This window comes from Thalassophryne amazonica, chromosome 13 (assembly GCF_902500255.1).
Source record: "Thalassophryne amazonica chromosome 13, fThaAma1.1, whole genome shotgun sequence".
Classification (NCBI taxonomy): Eukaryota; Metazoa; Chordata; class Actinopteri; order Batrachoidiformes; family Batrachoididae; genus Thalassophryne; species Thalassophryne amazonica.
Genome location: NC_047115.1, coordinates 91,440,254 through 91,462,056, shown reverse-complemented (window position 1 = coordinate 91,462,056; position 21,803 = coordinate 91,440,254). Strand labels below are relative to the sequence as shown.

Genomic DNA, 21,803 nt, shown 5'->3' with positions numbered 1-21,803 from the left:
GCAGTTAACGGAAAAATCATGCATTTGGTGGTGCAGTGACTCTCATATTTCTCAGCATATCTGGTCAACTGGCCACTTGAAAATTCAATGTGGCGGCCATTTTCCAAGATGGCCACCAAACTGATATATCGAAAATCACTTTTTGCATAGAAATGCTCCTATTTGATCATTTAAAATGATACTGATGTCAAATTCCACTTAGTTATATTGTATTTGCTATTTATGGTATTTATTATGTTTTGTTTTGCTTATTTGCCAAATTAAAGTGAAGTTTATTACATTTAGTATTATTGGTTTCCAACTACTGCATGTCGGCCTATTAAAAGATGTTAATTGTTGAGTATTTTGTGTTGTAATTTTTAGTATCCAGAGCCAACATAGACAAATGACAATTTATGTGACTGTTATATTGTTGTTGGAACATAAAAAATTAAATCCAGCATGCCTGACAACCTACAATTTGGCAGCAAGTGTGAAAATTTGATTTGGTGGTGGATCTGGAAGGATGATTCCATCTTGCCAGATTTGGTGCTGGTACCAGTATTTGTATGAGTTTTCTGTACAGTTGAAGTTATGAGCTGCACTAATGCTGATCAGTTTGGCTCCTGTGGTCGCTGAAGAGATTCTGTTTTATGAAGGTGTTGCTCTTGCTTTTGGAAGCGTGTGTGATGAGATGATCTGTGACAGTCAGCTACCACACGGGTATGGATGGAGGTCACCCAGCATCCCCAGCATTGCTTTAAGGTCACACGGAGATAAACTCTGCTCTTTATCTGCCAGCGTGGTTATCAGCTGTGCTGCTTTAACAATGTAATTGTTCCTCTGGGAAATCCTGGTCCCAGACAGTCGCCGCAGCGCTTCACTGCTCCAGCTGACCCACTCGCAGTAATCAGATGTCCCTGATCACATTTTGTGTGACCTCTTACCCCTGTGTGTGTGTGTGTGTGTGTGTGTGTGTGTGTGTGTGTGTGTGTGTGTGTGTGTGTGTGTGTGTGTGTGTGTGTGTGTGTGTGTGTGTGTCCTCAGGGTCGACTCCCGGTGAAGTGGATGGCTCCAGAAGCACTTTTTGACCGGGTCTACACACACCAGAGTGACGTGTAAGTGCCGAACAAGCTCATGTGTATCTTCTACGGTCAAACTGTGAGGGGAGGTGCTGGACGGTTTTTGGAGTGTCGGGTGTGGGAGGGAGAGCGAGCTACGGGGGGCCAGCACCGGCCGGTCTGCGGCAAAAGTGAGGATTTTACGCTAGACTTAGAGTCAATGCCGTGTTACTAATCTGAGCGGCTTCAAAGGGCCGTGGAAGGGGCCGATGCTCAGCCCCGCCTACTCCCCACAGACTCACCCTCGCCCCTCCGGCTCAGCTCGGAAGTCTCCACTCCTGTTGGGCCTCTGCACGTCTGATGGCAACAATGCAGCAGGCTTCCAGGATGGGCCCGAGCCTTCTCTTTACACCATGTGCCATCCTCTCCTCTCTCAGCAACATGTGGCTCCTCGTGTTGGAGACGTTCAAAGACCAAAGCACCCCCCCCCCCCCCACCCACTCCTTCATTCTTATTTTCATGCATCTGGTATGAGATGTGCTGACCCATCTCTGTCTCTTTTTTAAGTGCTTGATCTAAAAACGGAACAAAGGCATGGCGTCGCTCTAGATCCCGTGTTTGACTTTTATGCGCCCTGACAGCTCTGTTTGAAGTTTGTGCTCCAGACGCTGGCTGCAGAAAGTGTGTGTGTGTGTGTGTGTGTGTGTGTGTGTGTGTGTGTGTGTGTGTGTGTGTGTGTGTGTGTGTGTGTGTGTGTGTGTGTGTGTGTGTGTGTGTGTGTGTGTGTGTGTGAGACCTCCGGCACACAGCATTTTTATTTTGGGTCTGACTCAGACCTAGTAGCACTGCTGTCTGCATTTGTGTTGATGAATGATGTGATGTCCTTCATGTTCAGCAGCACCAATCGATCGTGTGTGTGTGTGTGTGTCGGTGGGGGGTCAGAACAGGAGCCCGCTGACTGCTGTAGGCCGTTCTCTCGGCTAATTACATTTCATCACTCACATTTACTAATTGGCTTTTTGTGTAGCGCATGAAGGTGGACTTAAGCGAGGTGTTGGAAGAACTGGAGCGAGTCTTACATTGAGACCTGGCTGATCCATAAGTGACATCAGATTAAATGAATACATGAATTCCAATGACACTCCCTCCATGCAAACCATGGACGAAAATAAAGCTGATATCATGTGGGTGCTTTGCACAAATTGAGCCAAATTACACTGAATGCTTACACTGACATAATTTGAAAGTGGCATAATGTTAACAGAAACATTATCTGGAACGTACCATGCATCCAGAAAGTATTCACAGGACCTCACTTGTTACACATTTTGTTATGTTACAGCCTTATTCAAAAATAAATTTGTTTTTCCTTCAAAATTCTACTCACAACATCCCATAATGACAACATCAAAAACCTTGTTTTTTATTTATTTTTTTATTTCTGTAAATTTATTAAGAAAAAAACAACTAAGAAATCACATGTACATAAGTATTCACAGCCTTTGGTCAATACTTTGTTGATGCACATTTAGCAGCAATTACAGCCTCAAGTCTTCTTGAATATGATGCCATAAGCTTGGTGCACCTATCTTTGGGCAGTTTTGCCCATTCCTCTTTGCAGCACCTCTCAAGCTCCATCAGGTTTGATGGGGAGCGTCGGTGCACAGCCATTTTCAGATCTTTCCAGAGATGTTCAATTGGATTCAGGTCTTGGCTCTGGCTGGGCCACTCAAGAACCTTCACAGAGTTGTCCCGAAGCTACTGTCCTGCTGAAAGATGAACTGTTGCCCCAGTCTGAGGCCAAGAGCGCTCTGGAGCAGATTTTCATCCAGGTTGTCTCTGTACATTGCTGCATTCATCTTTCCCTCAATCCTGACTAGTCTCCCAATTCCTGCTGCTGAAAAACATCCCCACAGCATGATGGTGCCACCACCATGTTTCACTGTAGGGATGGTGCCTGATTTCCTCCAAACATGATGTCTGGCATTCAGGCCAAAGAGTTCAATCTTTGTCTCATCAGACCAGAGAACTTTATTTCTCATGGTCTGAGAATCCTTCAGGTGCCTTTTGGCAAACTCCAGGCAGGCTGCTGTCTGGCCACTCTACCCTACAGGCTGGATTGGTGGATTGCTGCAGCGATGGTGGTTCTTCTGGAAGGTTCTCTTCTGAATGCTGGGACTCTGACAGAGTGACCATTGGGTGCTGGTCACCTCCGTGACTAAGGCCCTTCTCCCAAATGGCTCAGTTTAGGCAGGCGCCTAGGAAGAGTCTTGGTGGATCTTGGTGGATCTGAACTTCTTCTATTCTTCTATTTATGGATGATGGAGGCCACTGTGCTCATTTGGACCTTCTAAGCACCAGCTCCTCTCCACATTTGTGCCTTTAGACAAACCTGTGTCGGGGGTCTTATACCCAATTCCTTTGACTTCATGCTTGGCTTGTGCTCTGACATGCACTATCAACTGTGGGACCTTATATGTAGACAGGTGTGTGTCTTTCCAAATGACGTCAAATCAAGTGAATTTACCCCAGATGGACTGAAATTAAGCTGTAGAAACATCTCAAGCATGATCAGTGGAAACAAGATGCACCTCTTTCATTGTTTTTTTTTTAACAAATTTACAAAAATCTCAAAGAACCTTTTTCACATTGTCATTATGGGGTATTGTGTGCAGAATATTGAGTGGAAAAAAAATTTAATCCATTTTGGTTCAAGGCTGTAACATAAAAAAAAATGTGGAAATAGTTCACCACTATGAATACTTTCTGGATGCACTGTACTGTAGACATACAACCCCAGTTCCAATGAAGTTGGGACATTTTGTAAAATGTAAATAAAAACAGAATACAATGATTTGCAAATCCTATTCAACCTATATTGAATTGAATACACCCTAAAGACAAGATATTTAATGTTCAAACTGATAAAAGTTATTGTTTTGTGCAAATATTTGCTCATTTTGAAATGGATGCCTGCAACACGTTTCAAAAAAGCTGGGACAGTGGTATGTTTACCACTATGTTACATCACCTTTCCTTCTAACAACACTCAGTAAGCATTGGGGAACTGAGGACACTCATGATTGGGTATAAAAGGAGCATCCCCAAAAGTCTTAGCCATTCACAAGCAAAGATGGGGCGAGGATCATTACTTTGTGAAAAACTGCATGAAAAAATAGTCCAGCACTTTAAGAACAATGTTTGTCAACATTCAATTGCAAGGGATTAGGGATTCCATCATCTACAGTACATAATATAATCAAAAAATTCAGAGAATCTGGAGAACTTTCTACACATAAGCAGTAAGGCTGAAAACCAACATGGAATGCCCGTGACCTTTGATCCCTCAGGCGGCACTGCATTAAAAACTGACATCATTGTATAAAGGATCTTACCGCGTGGGCTCAGGAACACTTCAGAAAACCATTGTCAGTTAACACAGTTCGTCGCTACATCTACAAATCAAAATCAAATCAAATCAATTTTTTTTATATAGCGCCAAATCACAACAAACAGTTGCCCCAAGGCGCTTTATATTGTAAGGCAAAAGCCATACAATAATTACAGAAAAACCCCAATGGTCAAAACGACCCCCTGTGAGCAAGCACTTGGCGACAGTGGGAAGGAAAAACTCCCTTTTAACAGGAAGAAACCTCCAGCAGAACCAGGCTCAGGGAGGGACAGTCTTCTGCTGGGACTGGTTGGGGCTGAGGGGAGAGAATCAGGAAAAAGATATGCTGTGGAAGAGAGCAGAGATCAATCACTAATGATAAGCAATGCTTTCTAATAATACTGCCTAAGGGAAGCATGTATAAAGTGAATAAAATTGGTCCTAGCACAGAACCTTGTGGAACTCCATAATTAACCTTAGTCTGTGAAGAAGATTCCCCATTTACATGAACAAATTGTAATCTATTAGATAAATATGATTCAAACCACTGCAGTGCAGTGCCTTTAATACCTATGGCATGCTCTAATCTCTGTAATAAAATTTTATGGTCAACAGTATCAAAAGCAGCACTGAGGTCTAACAGGACAAGCACAGAGATGAGTCCAGTGTCTGAGGCCATAAGAAGATCATTTGTAACCTTCACTAATGCTGTTTCTGTACTATGATGAATTCTAAAACCTGACTGAAACTCTTCAAATAGACCATTCCTCTGCAGATGATCAGTTAGCTGTTTTACAACTACCCTTTCAAGAATTTTTGAGAGAAAAGGAAGGTTGGAGATTGGCCTATAATTAGCTAAGATAGCTGGGTCAAGTGATGGCTTTTTAAGTAATGGTTTAATTACTGCCACCTTAAAAGCCTGTGGTACATAGGCAACTAATAAAGATAGATTGATCATATTTAAGATCGAAGCATTAATTAATGGTAGGGCTTCCTTGAGCAGCCTGGTAGGAATGGGGTCTAATAGACATGTTGATGGTTTGGAGGAAGTAACTAATGAAAATAACTCAGACAGAACAATCGGAGAGAAAGAGTATAACCAAATACCAGCATTACTGAAAGCATCCAAAGATAACGATATGTCTTTGGGATGGTTATGAGTAATTTTTTTCTCTAATAGTTAAAATTTTATTAGGAAAGAAAGTCATGAAGTCATTACTAGTTAAAGTTAAATGAATACTCTGCTCAATAGAGCTCTGACTCTTTTCTGATTTAAGGCTCTCTTTTTCAGAGGAGCTACAGCATCCAAAGTTGTGCTCAGTGAGGATGTAAAACTATTGACCAGATAATCTATCTCACTCACAGAGTTTAGGTAGCTACTGTGCATTATGTTGGTATATGGCATTGGAAAACATAACAAAGAAGGAATCATATCCTTAAACCTAGTTACAGCGCTTTCCGAAAGACTTCTACTGTAATGAAACTTATTCCCCACTGCTGGGTAGTCCATCAGAGTAAATGTAAATGTTATTAAGAAATGGTCAGACAGAACGGGGTTTTCAGGGAATACTGTTAAGTCTTCAATTTCCATACCATAAGTCAGAACAAGATCTAAGATATGATTAAAGTGGTGGGTGGACTCATTTACATTTTGAGTGAAGCCAATTGAGTCTAATAATAGATTAAATGCAGTGTTGAGGCTGTCATTCTCAGCATCTGTGTGGATGTTAAAATCGCCCACTATAATTATCTTATCTGAGCTAAGCACTAAGCCAGACAAAAGGTCTGAAAATTCACAGAGAAACTCACAGTAACGACCAGGTGGACGATAGATAATAACAAATAAAACTGGTTTTTGGGACTTCCAGTTTGGATGGACAAGACTAAGAGTGCAAGTGTACAAGTGCAAGTTAAAACTCTACCACGCAAAGCGAAAGCCAGCAACATCCAGAAACACCGCCGCCGTCTCTGGGCCCAAGCTCATTTGAAATGGACAGATGCAAAGTGGAAAAGTGTACTGTGGGTCTGATGAGTCCACATTTCAAATTGTTTTTGGAAATCATGGACGTTGTGTCCACTGGACAAAAGAGGAAAAAACATCCAGATTGTTACCAGCACAAAGTTCAAAAGCCAGCATCTGTGATGTATGGAGGTGTGTTAGTGTCCATGGCATGGACAACTTACACATCTGTGATGGCACCATCAATGCTGAAAGGTACATCCAGGTTTTGGAGCAACACATGCTGCCATCCAAGCCACTTTCTACATGTTACAATAGTGTGGCTTTGTAGTAAAAGGGTACTAGACTGGCCTGCCTGCAGTCCAGACCTGTCGCCCATTAAAAATGTGTGGTGCATTATGAAGTGCAAAATACGACAACGGAGACCCTGGACTGTTGAACAATTGAAATCGTACATCAAGCAAGAATGGGAAAGAATTCCACCTACAAAGCTTCAACAATTAGTGTCCTCAGTTCACTTATTGAGTGTTGTTAGAAGGAAAGGTGATGTAACACAGTGGTAAACATACTGTCCCAACTTTTTTGAGATGTGTTGTAGGCATCCATTTCAAAATGAGCAAATATTTGCACAAAAACAATAATGTTTATCTGTTTGAACATTAAATATCTTGTCTTTGTGGTGTATTCAATTTAATACAGGTTGAAGAGGATTTGCAAATCATTGTATTCTGTTTTTAATTCACATTTTACACAAAGTCCCAACTTCATTAGAATTGTATTTTTTTGCTCATTTCCACTGATGGAACTCCACTTACAGCTTTGGTATCATTAGCATTCAACATGTGTGCACTATTTACAGGGGTAATTTTTGCTTTTTTTTATTTTGAATTCCCACTTCATTGCTGTGTTCCATATTTTCTGATGTATGAAGGTCCTGCACCTTATTCTCTGTAGTGACTTACATACTGAAAAATCACACATTTAATAGTCACAGTTGCAAGTTGTGCTTGTCAAGAGAATTTGCTGTTCATCAATTCGTTCTAAAACTCAAGAACTATAAACCTCACAAAGTTGAAATATTTATACCTTAAACTGGGAGGTCAAAGCTCTGCCTGCCTAAATAAATAATAAATAAACAAATATTGCATCTACATCTGCATCTACAAATGCCTTTTTATTTTTAGCCGAATTTTGGGTTTCAAGTAGGAAATGTACAGAAGCCCTAAAATGGTCACATCAACCGCTAGATGGCGACAGAAGATGCTCAAATGTGCAACAAGGTTTCAACTGTTTATTCATTTAAGAAGTTAACTTTTGGTGAAAATAAGATGAGCTGACAGCCAAAAATCAGCTTACAGTTATGCTCCTGACTTTATGGGCAATTTATCTTAATAATAATTACACCTATTTATATCAGACTTTCCGAGGACTCAAAACACTAACAAAAAATGGACTCAATAATAAAAGAATAAATGACAATAATAAAAAGTACACTGCAACAATTCACAGAAATTCCAAATTAAAGAGTTGATAAAACAGAAAATAGGTGTGACTTATACTCCAAAGTAACATATATGTTGTTGACGGGTGAAAGTTACACTTACAACCCCTGGCAAAAATTATGGAATCACCGGCCTCGGAGGATGTTCATTCAGTTGTTTAATTTTGTAGAAAAAAAGCAGATCACAAACATGACACAAAACTAAAGTCATTTCAAATGCCAACTTTCTGGCTTTAAGAAACACTATAAGAAATCAAGAAAAAAAGATTGTGGCAGTCAGTAACGGTTACTTTTTTAGACCAAGCAGAGGAAAAAAATGTGGAATCACTCAATTCTGAGGAAAAAATTATGGAATCACCCTGTAAATTTTCATCCCCAAAACTAACACCTGCATCATATCAGATCTGCTCGTTAGTCTGCATCTAAAAAGGAGTGAACACACCTTGGAGACCTGTTGCACCAAGTGGACTGACATGAATCATGGCTCCAACACGAGAGATGTCAATTGAAACAAAGGAGAGGATTATCAAACTCTTAAAAGATGGTAAATCATCACGCAATGTTGCAAAAGATGTTGGTTGTTCACAGTCAGCTGTGTCTAAACTCTGGACCAAATACAAACAACATGGGAAGGTTGTTAAAGGCAAACATACTGGTAGACCAAGGAAGACAAAGCGTCAAGACAGAAAACTCAAAGCAATATGTCTCAAAAATCGAAAAATGTACAACAAAACAAATGAGGAACCAATGGGAGGAAACTGGAGTCAACGTCTGTGACCGAACTGTAAGAAACCGCCTAAAGGAAATGGGATTTACATACAGAAAAGCTAAACGAAAGGCATCATTAATACCTAAACAGAAAAAACCAAGGTTACAATGGGCTAAGGAAAAGCAATTGTGGACTGTGGATGACTGGATGAAAGTCATATTCAGTGATGAATCTCGAATCTGCATTGGGCAAGGTGATGATGCTGGAACTTTTGTTTGGTGCCTTTCCAATGAGATTTATAAAGATGACTGCCTGAAGAGAACATGTAAATTTCCACAGTCATTGATGATATGGGGCTGCATGTCAGGTAAAGGCACTGGGGAGATGGCTGTCATTACATCATCAATAAATGCACAAGTTTATGTTGATATTTTGGACAATAGAAAGGATGTTTGGGGATGATGAAATCATTTTTCAAGATGATAATGCATCTTGCCATAGAGCAAAAACTGCAAAAACATTCCTTGCAAAAAGACACATAGGGTCAATGTCATGGCATAGGGTCAATGTCAATGAGCAGATCTGATTTGATGCAGGTGTTAATTTGGGGGATGAAAATTTACAGGGTGATTCCATAATTTTTGCCAGGGGTTGTATTAAAATATTTAAATGCAACTGTTAAAATATGTGTTTCATTAATTGATAACCTGACTTCAATCTTCAGAACTGATTGCTTATTTTTTTGGAATTTAGAAGTCCATACATTAAGTAAGGAACTCAGAGTGAGTTCCTGCTTGTTGAACTTACTGTGAGGAAAATGCCATCATAAAAAGTGAATTCTACATACGGAAAAAATGGTGGAGTTTATACTCTGGAAAATATGGTAAAACAGGAATACAATTTACTGGGACTTAATGTTTCTGACTAAAACTATACACGCAACATCTGAGAAAAACTGACCTGCCGTGTACTTTTTGTTTTGACATACAGTGGACGGACGTCTCTCGGGAAGGTGGGTGAATAATCTGTATTTTTACCTGCCACAAAGGGATGATATGGCTTCAGTTCTGAGGAACAAGCTGTCCAGTCATCACTAAACGCCCCCCCTGCATGACTCCAGCCCCATGTTATACCACATCTCTGAGCTTCGAGTCTTGATTTGATGCACTGATGCAAATCCTGTCATGTGCTTTCCTCACATTCATATTCACGCTGCTTTTAGTTGAAGTCGTAAATGTCTGCAGCCGAGCAGCGTGGAACATAAATACTTGAGACATGATGTAATTCAGTTGAGACAGCCAGGACAAGTTGTAATGGAAAAAAGTTCAATAATTTAACACAAAGGGCCCGCATTAGAGTGCATAGCCTCAACAAACACTAAAATAACATGAACATACCTCTCATTACTGAGTTCATACATTCTCTGACAAGGTCCTGTCTTTGTGTGTCCAGATGTTTAAGAGCTTCTGTTCAGGTCCAACATGCTTCTACCTACGTTTCCCAACAGATTGATTTATCGTCAGTCAGAGTGTAGAAACGCGCTCTGCCAGGTCACTTTAAGTGACCCGAAGCATGTCGGTGTGCAGGTTTGTTTGGTGAGTTGAGGTTGGGCTCAGGTGTACACAAAGCAGACAATAGACTGTTACAAGGCGGCACAAAGAGCCAAAGACAAGAGTGTCAACAAGTGTGGCGATACGAGTGACGCCGGAGCGGACAAGTTCACAGCAGGTTGTGTAAACAGATCCAAGAACAGATATCACACCTGACCCGCCTGTCCGTGGCTGCTCGGGACGTTATTAACATGTCCACTTTTTCCACGCACACACAATACAGCATCTGTCGGTGCACCGATCAAACCTGCTCCCATAAGAATGAAGGGATCCACTCAGCGTGCAGCATGACAGTGATGGGAATCAGTGGTGTGGAATATTTAATGGCCAGACACTGTGAGCAGGAAGCAGTTAATAGCGTCCTGGGGAGCCGTCCCTCCCTCCCCTTTTGTCTACTGTGGGTGGTCCACTGTTATTCTTGGTGTGGTGTGACTGGACAATGCCAGTCAGTGTGGCTGTCCAGCCCTGAACAAAAGCCATCTTTGAGATCAGGGTCAGAGTGGCACAGAGAGCAAGTCTGTGGCAGAAAGAGAGCACCGATACCACCAATATCACGCCGGCAAAGCCATCCCACGCGTTCAGCTGAGTGGACCTATGGAGATTATCTGCAGGGAAATGGACCTGAAAACCTAATTTATAAGACATATTTACTCTTTCCTAAAAGGATATGATTCTGCATGCAGAATTTTATAGATTTTCTAAATCAGACGCGGTGTGGAATTGTCTGCATGGGAATCTACCATATTTTCCAGAGTATAAAGGCACCTTGACAGTTGCACAAATTTGATCCGCACACTGGCATGCAATCTTGCGTACCAATGAGTAACCACGTCGTAAACTGTGCGTGGCTGTGTGCCAGTGCACGAAGAAAATTTTGAAATGTTCAAAACTTCTGGCACGCCTTTATTTCGTGAACTAGTCATGCACATTGCACAACCTATTCAAAAACACTCATTGTGCACAGGGCATCTGAAAGGTTTAGATGAGCTGTTACATCTATAATAAGCATAATTTTACAGATACATTATCTAACTCATAAGGAATGAAAATACAACTGTTTTACCAATCCATTACAATATATATTATAAATAATTTTCTTTGAGACAAGATTCCAAATGCTTTCTCCCCCTGACATATCTGAAGAAAGCTGGATGTAGATGGTTTATATGTGTTATACCAAAGAGTGCACTTACTTATTCACACCATCATTTTGGCTATTTTTAGTTCTTTTAATTCATGATGTAGAGATGGCTTTTTTCTTTGAGTGTAAAGGGCATACAGTGGAACCTCGAGATACAAGTTTAATTTGTTCCGTGACCAAGCTTGTAAGCCAATCTGCTGGTATTTCAAACGAATTTTCCCCATTGAAAATAATTAAAATAATTTTAATCCATTCCAGCCTTGTAAAACATCCCCAAACCACTCTAAATTATGAAAAAATAAAACATTTTTATCAACAAATACACATGTACAGTATACTTTACATGCAGCGGTGCATAATAAAATATAGAAAATAAAAGAAAAAGTTTTATTAAGTGTTCTTACCTTACAAACAGAGAAATACAGCTAACGGACGTGGGTGGCGGCTGAGAAGGAAGGGAGGAAGGTTTGCCCACACTGTAAACACAAACTAAACTTAAACTGTAGATCTTTGAAAGGATCATACAGTAACTTTAATTGTAAATGTGCAGGTTTTTTGGATAAAAACCTATCCAAGGAGGTTTTCTTCTGTCTGCCTTTCAAAATGTTGCGGAAATGTGACGGACAAGTGACACTTTTTCTGGGTGTTTCTTTTCAATGAAACAGCTTCTTCTCCTCTGCTGTTATATACGTCCTCCGTGGCATTTTTTTTTTCAGAATAATCCAGTTTCATCACAGTTAAACACTTGTTGCGGGACATAGCCTTCCTTCGCAACAAGTGCAGCAAAACGTGTGATGTATTCATCCGCTGCCTTAACGTCCGCACTAAAAGCTTCTCCTCCTTCTTCTCTCCGGTGGCGCCCTGAAGCGCAACTCATGACTCAGATTTCTGCTTGTATTCCAAACAAAAATATGGACCGCGCCACAGCTCATATAAAAAAAAAATCAAATCAAATCAATTTTATTTATATAGCGCCAAATCACAACAAACAGTTGCCCCAAGGCGCTTTATATTGTAAGGCAAAAGCCATACAATAATTACAGAAAAACCCCAACGGTCAAAACGACCCCCTATGAGCAAGCACTTGGCGACAGTGGGAAGGAAAAACTCCCTTTTAACAGGAAGAAACCTCCAGCAGAACCAGGCTCAGGGAGGGGCAGTCTTCTGCTGGGACTGGTTGGGGCTGAGGGAGAGAACCAGGAAAAAGACATGCTGTGGAGGGGAGCAGAGATCAATCACTAATGATTAAATGCAGAGTGGTGCATACAGAGCAAAAAGAGAAAGAAACAGTGCATCATGGGAACCCCCCAGCAGTCTAAGTCTATAGCAGCATAACTAAGGGATGATTCAGGGTCACCTGATCCAGCCCTAACTATAAGCTTTAGCAAAAAGGAAAGTTTTAAGCTTAATCTTAAAAGTAGAGAGGGTGTCTGTCTCCCTGATCCAAATTGGAAGCTGGTTCCACAGGAGAGGAGCCTGAAAGCTGAAGGCTCTGCCTCCCATTCTACTCTTACAAACCCTAGGAACTACAAGTAAGCCTGCAGTCTGAGAGCGAAGCGCTCTACTGGGGTGATATGGTACTAAGAGGTCCCTAAGATGGGACCTAAAAAAGCACTTGTATGTTGAGTTGCTCCTATGTCGAGGGTCCACTGTATTTTTCAATATTTTATATAAAAAGCCTGAATTTTTGTTTAGTGTTTTTGATGTCCTAACATGTCAAAGCTCAAGGGGTTCACAAACCTTTTCACAGCACTGTATAACACAGTGCTGCACTGGACAGTGATGCAACATAATGACAGAATTAACCCATTATGAACTACAACTGGATTGATTATATATAATTTTGAAGGATGTTGGAACAGGTTTGTCAGTGTTTTCCTAATATCTGCTCCAAGGAAAGGCTAATAATTCAACAAATTATAGTCATATGCATTGGCTGTGATCATAATAAAGTAGATTTTATTATAATTTATCAACTCATATTTCATAACTCAAGAAACCTGTTAAAATATTTAGCTCTTACTATTTCGGAGATTTTACATTTTTCATTAATGTAATTTAATTAATTAATAAGTATTTAATTAATTAATTTACAAAAAAAAATATATATATATATAATAAGTATTTTATGTTCGAGGGATTGCGGTAAGATTAGAGATATACCCACGGGAAATGTGAGACTTTACCTAATTCCATAAAATTTTGGGGTGGTTTTGCCTAAAAGTGCACCTAAAAAGAATTGAATATGTTGTGAAATAGGGTATTTGGGGCCTAGGAGCAGGTAGATGTGCTTGAATGACTGCCCTACACTCGATTATGTTAAGAGGGAGACACCTCTGTCAGCCACATCTGATCAAAACACAACATCGTGCTGAATTTCTGAGTTGCAGTGAAATTCTTTTGAACGCTACATGAACAACCAAGATTCAAGCATGAGACAGACTGAGGATGTTGATTTTTGCTGTCATTCTTACCTACATTGTATGTTTGTGTTTTACCAGCTGGTCGTTTGGGGTGCTGATGTGGGAGATCTTCACCCTTGGGGGCTCCCCCTACCCTGGCATTCCTGTTGAAGAGCTCTTCAAGTTGCTCAAAGAGGGCCATCGCATGGACAAGCCTGGCAACTGCACCAACGAGCTGTAAGGTTTCCTCTAAACTGGCGTCTTTCTTGACCCAGCTGACACCCACATTCACTCCCATGGGATCCATGACTCCACGTGGCTCTGTGCCCGCTCTGCCAGGCCTCTGCACAGCTGGAACAGACTGAGTGTCCTCATTCACCAGCCATCCTCTCCCTGCGGTGTACCATGGCACAGTGCTCACAGAGACAACAGAGACAGCTGGTTGTTTATTTCTTCTAGTTATAGTTCTGCCTTTTACCTCTTTCAGTCTTGAATGCAGCGTATCTGTTTTTGAACCATTGTGACAAGGTTTTGTGGGACACGGTCCTTGACTCAGTCTTTTTAAAAACCACGGTAAAATATTCTAAATGCCCATCAGTGCCCATCTTTGTCTGGAAGTAATAAAGACACTGGACTTTGTTGCTTTGATGGTGGAAGATTGTGGTTTGCCAGGTCCCCTGCCAAGCTTCTACTTTTCAACTCAACAGTGAAAGTCCTACACCGATACAGGCCCCGAGGCCCATCGGTGCCAGTGTCTCAGACCGAACGGTCCCCCTAAAAATCGGACCCCCGATGACGCGGTTCACATATTATCACCTCGTTTCTGCTTCAAACTGCACTCCAGTCATCATCTATCTCAGTGCAGCCCAGTCTCACGTTTTTTTTTTTTTTTTCGTGCTCCCATGATGAAATGAGTCAAATTTTCCTGACGGGTTTTTTTTAACTCACTATTACTATTCCTACTCCTACCCCCAACCCTAACCTTAATCATAACCTAATCCTACTCCTTCCACCCTCACTAACCATAACCACCCCCCGCTTCACTTTTAATTTTGTGCAGCCATCACAGAATGAATTAGAATGAATTTATGCTGCCATGACAAAATGAGGCGCTTTTCGTCACAATATCACAAACCAATAGATTAATGTATATTTTGTGCTGCTGAATCACGACTTGCCGTGAGACTGGGCTGCTCAGTGACAAATATCTGAAAAAATGGTGGCCTTGGCATCCACTAGAACAAGGCTTTGGAAATGAAAGAAGCTGACAAACATTTGAAGCTTCATTGCATAGTGGACTCCCAGCCATCTGGACCATGTTCCCATTTGGTGTGTGTCATGCTCAGTGTATCTCCATGTAACTCCAGTCAGAGTTGGAAGATACTCTGTCCTCAGCTCTTGAGAACTCAGGGTCGTTCTGTCTGTGCCCAGTGTGAAAATTGGATACTGAAGTGTGTCGAGCACATGGTGTCTGTGAATCCAGCCCAGCTCCAGAACTTTCCCAAGTTGTGCCGTTGTAAGCCGAGCAGCTTACCAACCTGTTGCCGGCACACACACGTGCCAGGGTGCTGCTTGAGAAAACCTCATGCTGAACTCATCGTTGTGTGAGGTGCTTTAAAAGCCGGTGGGGACCGTGCACAGACCAGCTGCATGTTACACACGCACACAAGACAGATGGACAGACATGTTTGCGATTTGCGGTAGGTCATCAACACCTGCAGGTCCATACGTGTAAATCATTTCAGGTTTGGAACCATGAGTGAGAGGTGGACAAGGAGTTAAAGGACTACACGGAATAATTCTTGGAACACTTTGATGAATGGTTTCAGACCTCATTGCTGCTCTCCAAACGTTTTTTTGTCTTTCAGGTACATGATGATGAAAGACTGCTGGCACGCCATCTCCTCCCAGAGACCCACCTTCAAGCAGCTCGTAGAAGATCTGGATCGTATCCTCACCCTCAGCAGTAACGAGGTGAGTGCAGCCCTTCACCAGTGGCGTCTGTGGATGCCTGAAAGACAGAATCTGCAACAGCTATGTTTCTTCACAATAAAATAAATCTCCTTTCAGTCCAAACTCGGCAGCGTGCAGCACAATCTTGCTGAAAGCTTTAGGAGCGCGAGCAGCCATGTTACTGACACAAAGCTTTAATGGTGATCAAAAAATGCTCAGATGATTTGATCCAGATCCGAGACGACCACCACTGCCAAGTGAACATCCCTAATTGTGGCGACGGTGCGTCGCTTCGTAATGGCCTGTGTTACTTTCCGCTTGCCTCCCCGTCTTGTGTGATATCCGCACACTGACCTGAAAAGGGGCCGGCGATGGAGAGCTGTCAGGTCTCATCTGCTCATCAACTGGAACTTCATGAATTTATGCCAAAAAAAAGAGCCCAACTTTGAGTTTGAACTTTTGAAATGTAATAAAGCACTGTTTTTCCTTGACTTTTTCCCCTCCACTCCCTCTACCCCAAACCGCTGGCAGATGTGGAGGTCTTTAGTAATGTGAGCCTTCTTGTGTTGAGCTGGGAAAATAGAAGCCAGCACTCGTTCTCTTCATGCTCCTCGTAACGGCCCTGAAAGACGAGCAGGAGGGGAACGGGCGCCTCAGCCGGCATGAAAAGACCAAAACAACTTCTCAAAGACGCACCCAGTCCCAAATTAATGACAGGATTCTTGAGGTTTAGTGCTTCCTTCACCTTCACTTTTTTGGGTGTCTGTGCTGTGCAGCTCACTCTGGTTGTTAATTTTTTCCCAGAGATTCTCCAGTGTCAGTGCTGAAGACCTCAGCATCACACTGGGTTGATTTGAGCTGCAGAATGATGCTGTTCAGGCTGACAGGACAAACACTTAGAAACTAGAAGTAGGTCAGCTGTGTCCTGCTAAACCAGCAGTGCACGGGACACTTTTTCAACTATTATACCTGCAAATATTTTCATCTGCAGGATCCAGTTTAAGCGTCATCAGTCCATTCAGGGTGAATTTTGACAGTTTAGATGAATATCGTAGTGAAGGCGAGGCCCTCCTCCTCTTCTGGAAGGTCCCCGTTGACTGAATCCGTGCTGCTCCGTGTTGGCTGTTTTAAGCGTTCCTTAATTGGCCTTGCACTCCTTCAAAGCCTCTTTTTACATTTCAGTGTTTCTCAAACGGTTGTGAGTTTGGTGGGTATACGAGGTCTGTCCAAAAAGTAACGGACCTTTTTATTTTTTTCAAAAACTATATGGATTTGAATCACGTGTGATTGCATCAGCCAAGCTTGAACCTTCGTGCGCATGCGTGAGTTTTTCCACGCCTGTCGGTTGCGTCATTCGCCTGTGGGCAGGCTTTGAGTGAACACTGGTCCACCCCTCCCGTTGGATTTCTTTTGTCTGAGAACTTGCTGAGAGACTGCCGCTTTGCTCCATGAAATTTTTTTCAGAAACTGTTAGAGACAGGCAGTTGGAAACCATTCGATAGATTCAGTTGGATATCGGTGAAGATTCTGTCGGCGTCACGTGGATTATGGACTGGTAAAACCTTTTTAAAGATGGCCCACAGTGGCAGAGGGCGCGCGGTGCGCCGAGTGGCCATTCGACAGGCTGGATCGACCAGATCATTTCTAAACTGAACACTGTGTTGATCCAGGACATCATGTGACTACCACAGAAATGGCAACAGAGCTGGACATAGCACTTTTGCGGCACATTCCACTGTTACAGGAGATTTTGTAATGAAAGACGTGCGGAGGATTTCGCGCATCGGCACGAAGCAGCTCAGGACGCGCAGCAAAAAAAAAAAAAAAACACCTCTGTGTTGGAAACCATTCAGAAGATTCAGACAGCTTTCGATGGCTTTCAGTCAAGTGAGTATCCGAGAAATTGTGTAACAGCTGGACATGCCCCAACATGTCCTGTGAGACTTCCAAGACGGAGGTGTTTTTTTGCTGCGCGTCAAAAAGGCGTGGAAAAACTCACGCATGCGCACGAAGGTTCAAGCTTGGCTGATGTAATTACACGTGATTCAAATCCATATAGTTTTTGAAAAAAATAAAAAGGTACGATACTTTTTTGGACAGACCTCGTAATGTGTACATTTGAGAAGTGTACGGCCTTTATATTTTTTAAGATTGAAGTCATATAAAGAGTTTTCTTTGGCACCACAATAATTTTATTTATTACCCTTTAAATAGGGGATTCATAATATAACATTGTCAATATGATCAAAATGTGCTTTGTCTGGAATTAATAAAGTTGCCCTGAAGACACACTTGAACTATGTTCGGTAGCGACCCACACAGTCTGTGATAGCGATGTCATAGATCACATGGGGGCTTACATGAAGGATGCTGGGAAGCACACGGTGACAGTCAATCAGAATAGAGAGTTACAGTAACACCAGCTGGCTGCTCTCTTGAATGAAATAATCCAAGTTGGTGTCAAATGCTCCAAAACAGCTTATTTCTCTATGAATGTAACATGTTTTTCAAGTATTTTTTGGAATGGTGGCACCGTGGCTTAGTGGTTAGAAGGTTGGGGATCACATCCCGCCCTTACTGTGTGGAGTTTGCCTGTTCTCCTCATGTTTGTGTGGGTTTCCTCCGGGTGCTCCAGCTTCCTCCTACATCCGAAGACAAGGAGGTTAGATGGACTGGAATCCTTAAATTGTCCGTGGGTGTGAATGTTTGTCTGTCTATATGTGGCCCTGCAACAGACTGGTGTGCTGTCCTCATGCTCTATGACATGGGCTCCAGCCCTCCGTGACTCTTCACTGGAGTAAGATAGTATAGAAAATGGTTGGATGGATTTTGCAAAAGCTACAGAGAAAGAAACACACAATATAAAAAAAACTGTTTTTGAAACCATTTAACACCACTGAAGTGATTTACAGACATCTTTTGGGTGTTAGCGTGAACGCCTTGTGTACATGCATCATGCGAGGTCAAAGGTAACTTCCGGAAATGTCAAAATATCATGCATGTGCACACACGTCCTCCTGCAGATGGCATTAAAAAGAAAAGAAAATACTCGATATGGAATTCTCCCAGGCAAATAACTTCTCTTCATTAAAATAGGTGACTCTGTGGCTTAGTGGTTAGCACTTCTGCCTCACAGTAAGAAGGTTGTGGGATCACTTCCCGCCCTTTCTGTGTAGAGTTTGCATGTTCTCCCTGTGTTTATGTGGGTTTCCCCTGGGCATTCCGGCTTTCTCCCACAATAAAAAAAAGCATAAAATATGTACAGTGACAATAAAGGCTCTATTATTATTATATTTAAAATGAGCTGTAATTTTGCAATATGTCACAAAAAAGCTTTGTAATGCCTGGATTTCAGTAGAAACTAAATTTTGTCAATTTTGTGAAATTTGAAAGGCTGGATAGCTTTAAATTTAAATTTATCAATCTGGTGCACTTTAAGAGTGCCCATGGAAATAGAGCCTGGAATGGACATCACGTGACTAGCGGCGTGCTGTACAGCGGCCATTACAAAGGGTGGAGAGAGCGCCTTGAGTCAGTTAAACAGAAGTGAAATGAGGGGAAAAACAAATGTCTATTTTAAAGTCGTTATGTCGCAATTTAATATCGATATACTGAGACTATAACTCAACGCCATAAGTTATTTTCATTAAGCTGCGTTCACATGCATACAAATACGGAAACAAAAAGGTTTAAATATATTTATGTATATATACTTGCAGTTGTTGTTTAATATGATATGAAAATTCAGTAAGGTATATCTTATATATTATATTCCAATTCTAAGGTGGAACTATGCTAGTATATAAAGGTATATCTAAATATCTAAAAAGGAAGAGTAAAATAGGAGAGTAAAAAAGAGTAGAGTAGAGCCACTTAGGTGCCTGGTTTGAGAACCAGGGATGGTGAATGGCTTTATATCTACTTGTAATAAAATGCTAGTAAAAATCATATATGTATGTTTTTGTCATTAAAAGACTAGTAGTAATATTACAGTGGAAAAAGCAGCAAGGTAAATGACCACAATGGGAAGACATACTTCAGATTTATATTTTAATACATAAGGATTTTTTATCCAAGCTTTTAATCAGATTGAATACAACGTACAAGGCTTCATTTATAAAAATCCTTCGAGAATTATGATGACAGGAAAAAAAACACAGTAAATTCCCCAAATTTCCACACTTTACATAAAACATTTTGTTTTTCTAACCAGGCATGTATGGATTCATTAGAAAGAGCAATTAAAGGGCTTTAAAACAAGCCTACTTTTATTAAAATCTGTTAACAAATAGCAACAATATAGAGAGAAAAGCAGCACAGTTTGTCATAATTTCCCCACAATTCTGCATTTTACAAAAACACATTTTGTTTTTCACCCACACATGCATAGGTTCATTGGAAAGAGCTTTCAAAGGGCTTTAAAACAAACCTAAGTTTCTTAAAATCCGTTAAGAAATAGCGACGCTAGTGCAAAAAAAGCGGTCAGTTTATTATTGATGATCTGTACATCTCCACCCTTAGTAATGGCGCCTTCCTGTCCTGAGTGACACTAATAGATTGAGGTGCGGATGTCCATTCCAGGTCTATATTTCCATGAAGAGCGCCCACTTCCAAACAAAAGGAGAGGTGTGTGTGTGTGTGTGTGTGTGTGTGTGTGTGTGTGTGTGTGTGTGTGTGTGTGTGTGTGTGTGTGTGTGTGTGTGTGTGTGTGTGTGGTAAAGACTGCACTGTTTGTATTGATACTGATTGAGATGAGTATCTGATCTGATAATTTTTATTATCACATATTACAACAAAAATCTACCCTGTACTCGTAAACCAACCCTCATGAGATACAAGAAGAAACAGGGCTGATAAATCATACACTTTTCCTGTCAATTTTACTGCCCTGGAAACTGTGGCAATAAAATCAAGGCAATACAAGTCTTAAAACAGGACAATACAAAAAAGACATTGAAAATACCAGGCTTTCCATCCAATCAGGAGCCCCCATTTCTCAGTCCAACCAATGACACACCCCCATGTTGTGTTACTCTGGTGACAAGTGCAGGATCCTGATACAGGATCCAGATCATTTCATTCAACCAAGATGTCTGATCAAGGTGAGAGTTTTAGCCTCCCTAGCAGGGAGAATTCTACAATTCGAGTCTCGTACTGAAGTTGGGAGACACCAAGAAGTTAGTGAAGAGGACACTCTGGACTTTAGAGAGACATAAGAACATGATTCACCTGCGTTAAGCTGGGCTTACACTGTGTGAGTTTTGGCCCTTTTTCAGCTGATTTTTCACTCGTGCGAGAATTTTTTTGGATCACAGCGAGTTTCAGCGTAATCGTGCATCCTGCATCGTGTAGTATACATGGAGTAAGGAGCTGCATTTAACCTCTCAGGATCACCTCCTGATCGGCAGTCATATGGTCGGATGAAAATCAAGCCTGTTTGATATTGTGGTCGGCCCTCGTGAGGGTATCGCGCTGCTGAAGCAGCGCTACAAGCGTGTACCTCTCCCACTCTGCCTGTGCAAACACTGGAGAGAGCATAACAGTGATCATCTCTTTGGGGGGCAGCTTCTGTTTCATTTTTCCCCCTTATTCTTCAACTCATGTAAAGTCTTGTATTTTTTTTGTTGTTGTTTTTTAACTTTGATGTGTACTATCGAGAGTTTTTGTAAAAATAAGAAATGTAAATAAAGTTTGAAAAAAGAAAAAGAAAAAAAAGCTTCTGTTTACGTTTTGCTTCTGGAAACACGAGTCTGATGTGTGGTTTTTGAACGTACAATGTGAGTAGTCAGATTGCATCAGAGCATCAGGCCATATAGTGTGAGAACATAAATCATACGCTCTGAACTTTTACACCCTGTGATTTTGTCGCACTGCAGTTTGAGCTGGAGCTGATTACAACGATTGAAAATATCGTACAGTGTCTGCCCAGCTTTATTTGTTCTATATGATTCATGTGTATGATTATTGTTCTTTATTTTTGTTGTAATATGTGATAAATATCTTCTCACGTCTGTTCATGTATCATGCCCTGATGTATCTGTATCAGATACGAGGGGCGTGATACATAGACAGACATGTGATAAGGTATACATATTG

At 41.3% G+C, this 21,803-nt stretch overlaps 1 protein-coding gene and 1 long non-coding RNA gene across 2 annotated transcripts in view; one reads left to right on the top strand and one right to left on the bottom strand.

Moving 5' to 3' along the window:
* Positions 1-21,803, top strand: part of LOC117523810 (fibroblast growth factor receptor 2-like) — a 130,280-nt gene that overhangs the window by 106,896 nt on the left and 1,581 nt on the right. Inside the window, 3 exon segments of the mRNA XM_034185419.1 lie at positions 1,027-1,097; positions 13,854-13,991; positions 15,623-15,728. Coding sequence (XP_034041310.1) covers positions 1,027-1,097; positions 13,854-13,991; positions 15,623-15,728 — 315 coding nt within the window.
* LOC117523811 lies at positions 54-21,262 on the bottom strand. Its single transcript, XR_004564625.1, has 3 exons — positions 21,249-21,262; positions 16,658-16,667; positions 54-301 (listed from the first exon to the last, which is right to left on the bottom strand). It is a non-coding gene; the product is annotated as an uncharacterized LOC117523811 (long non-coding RNA).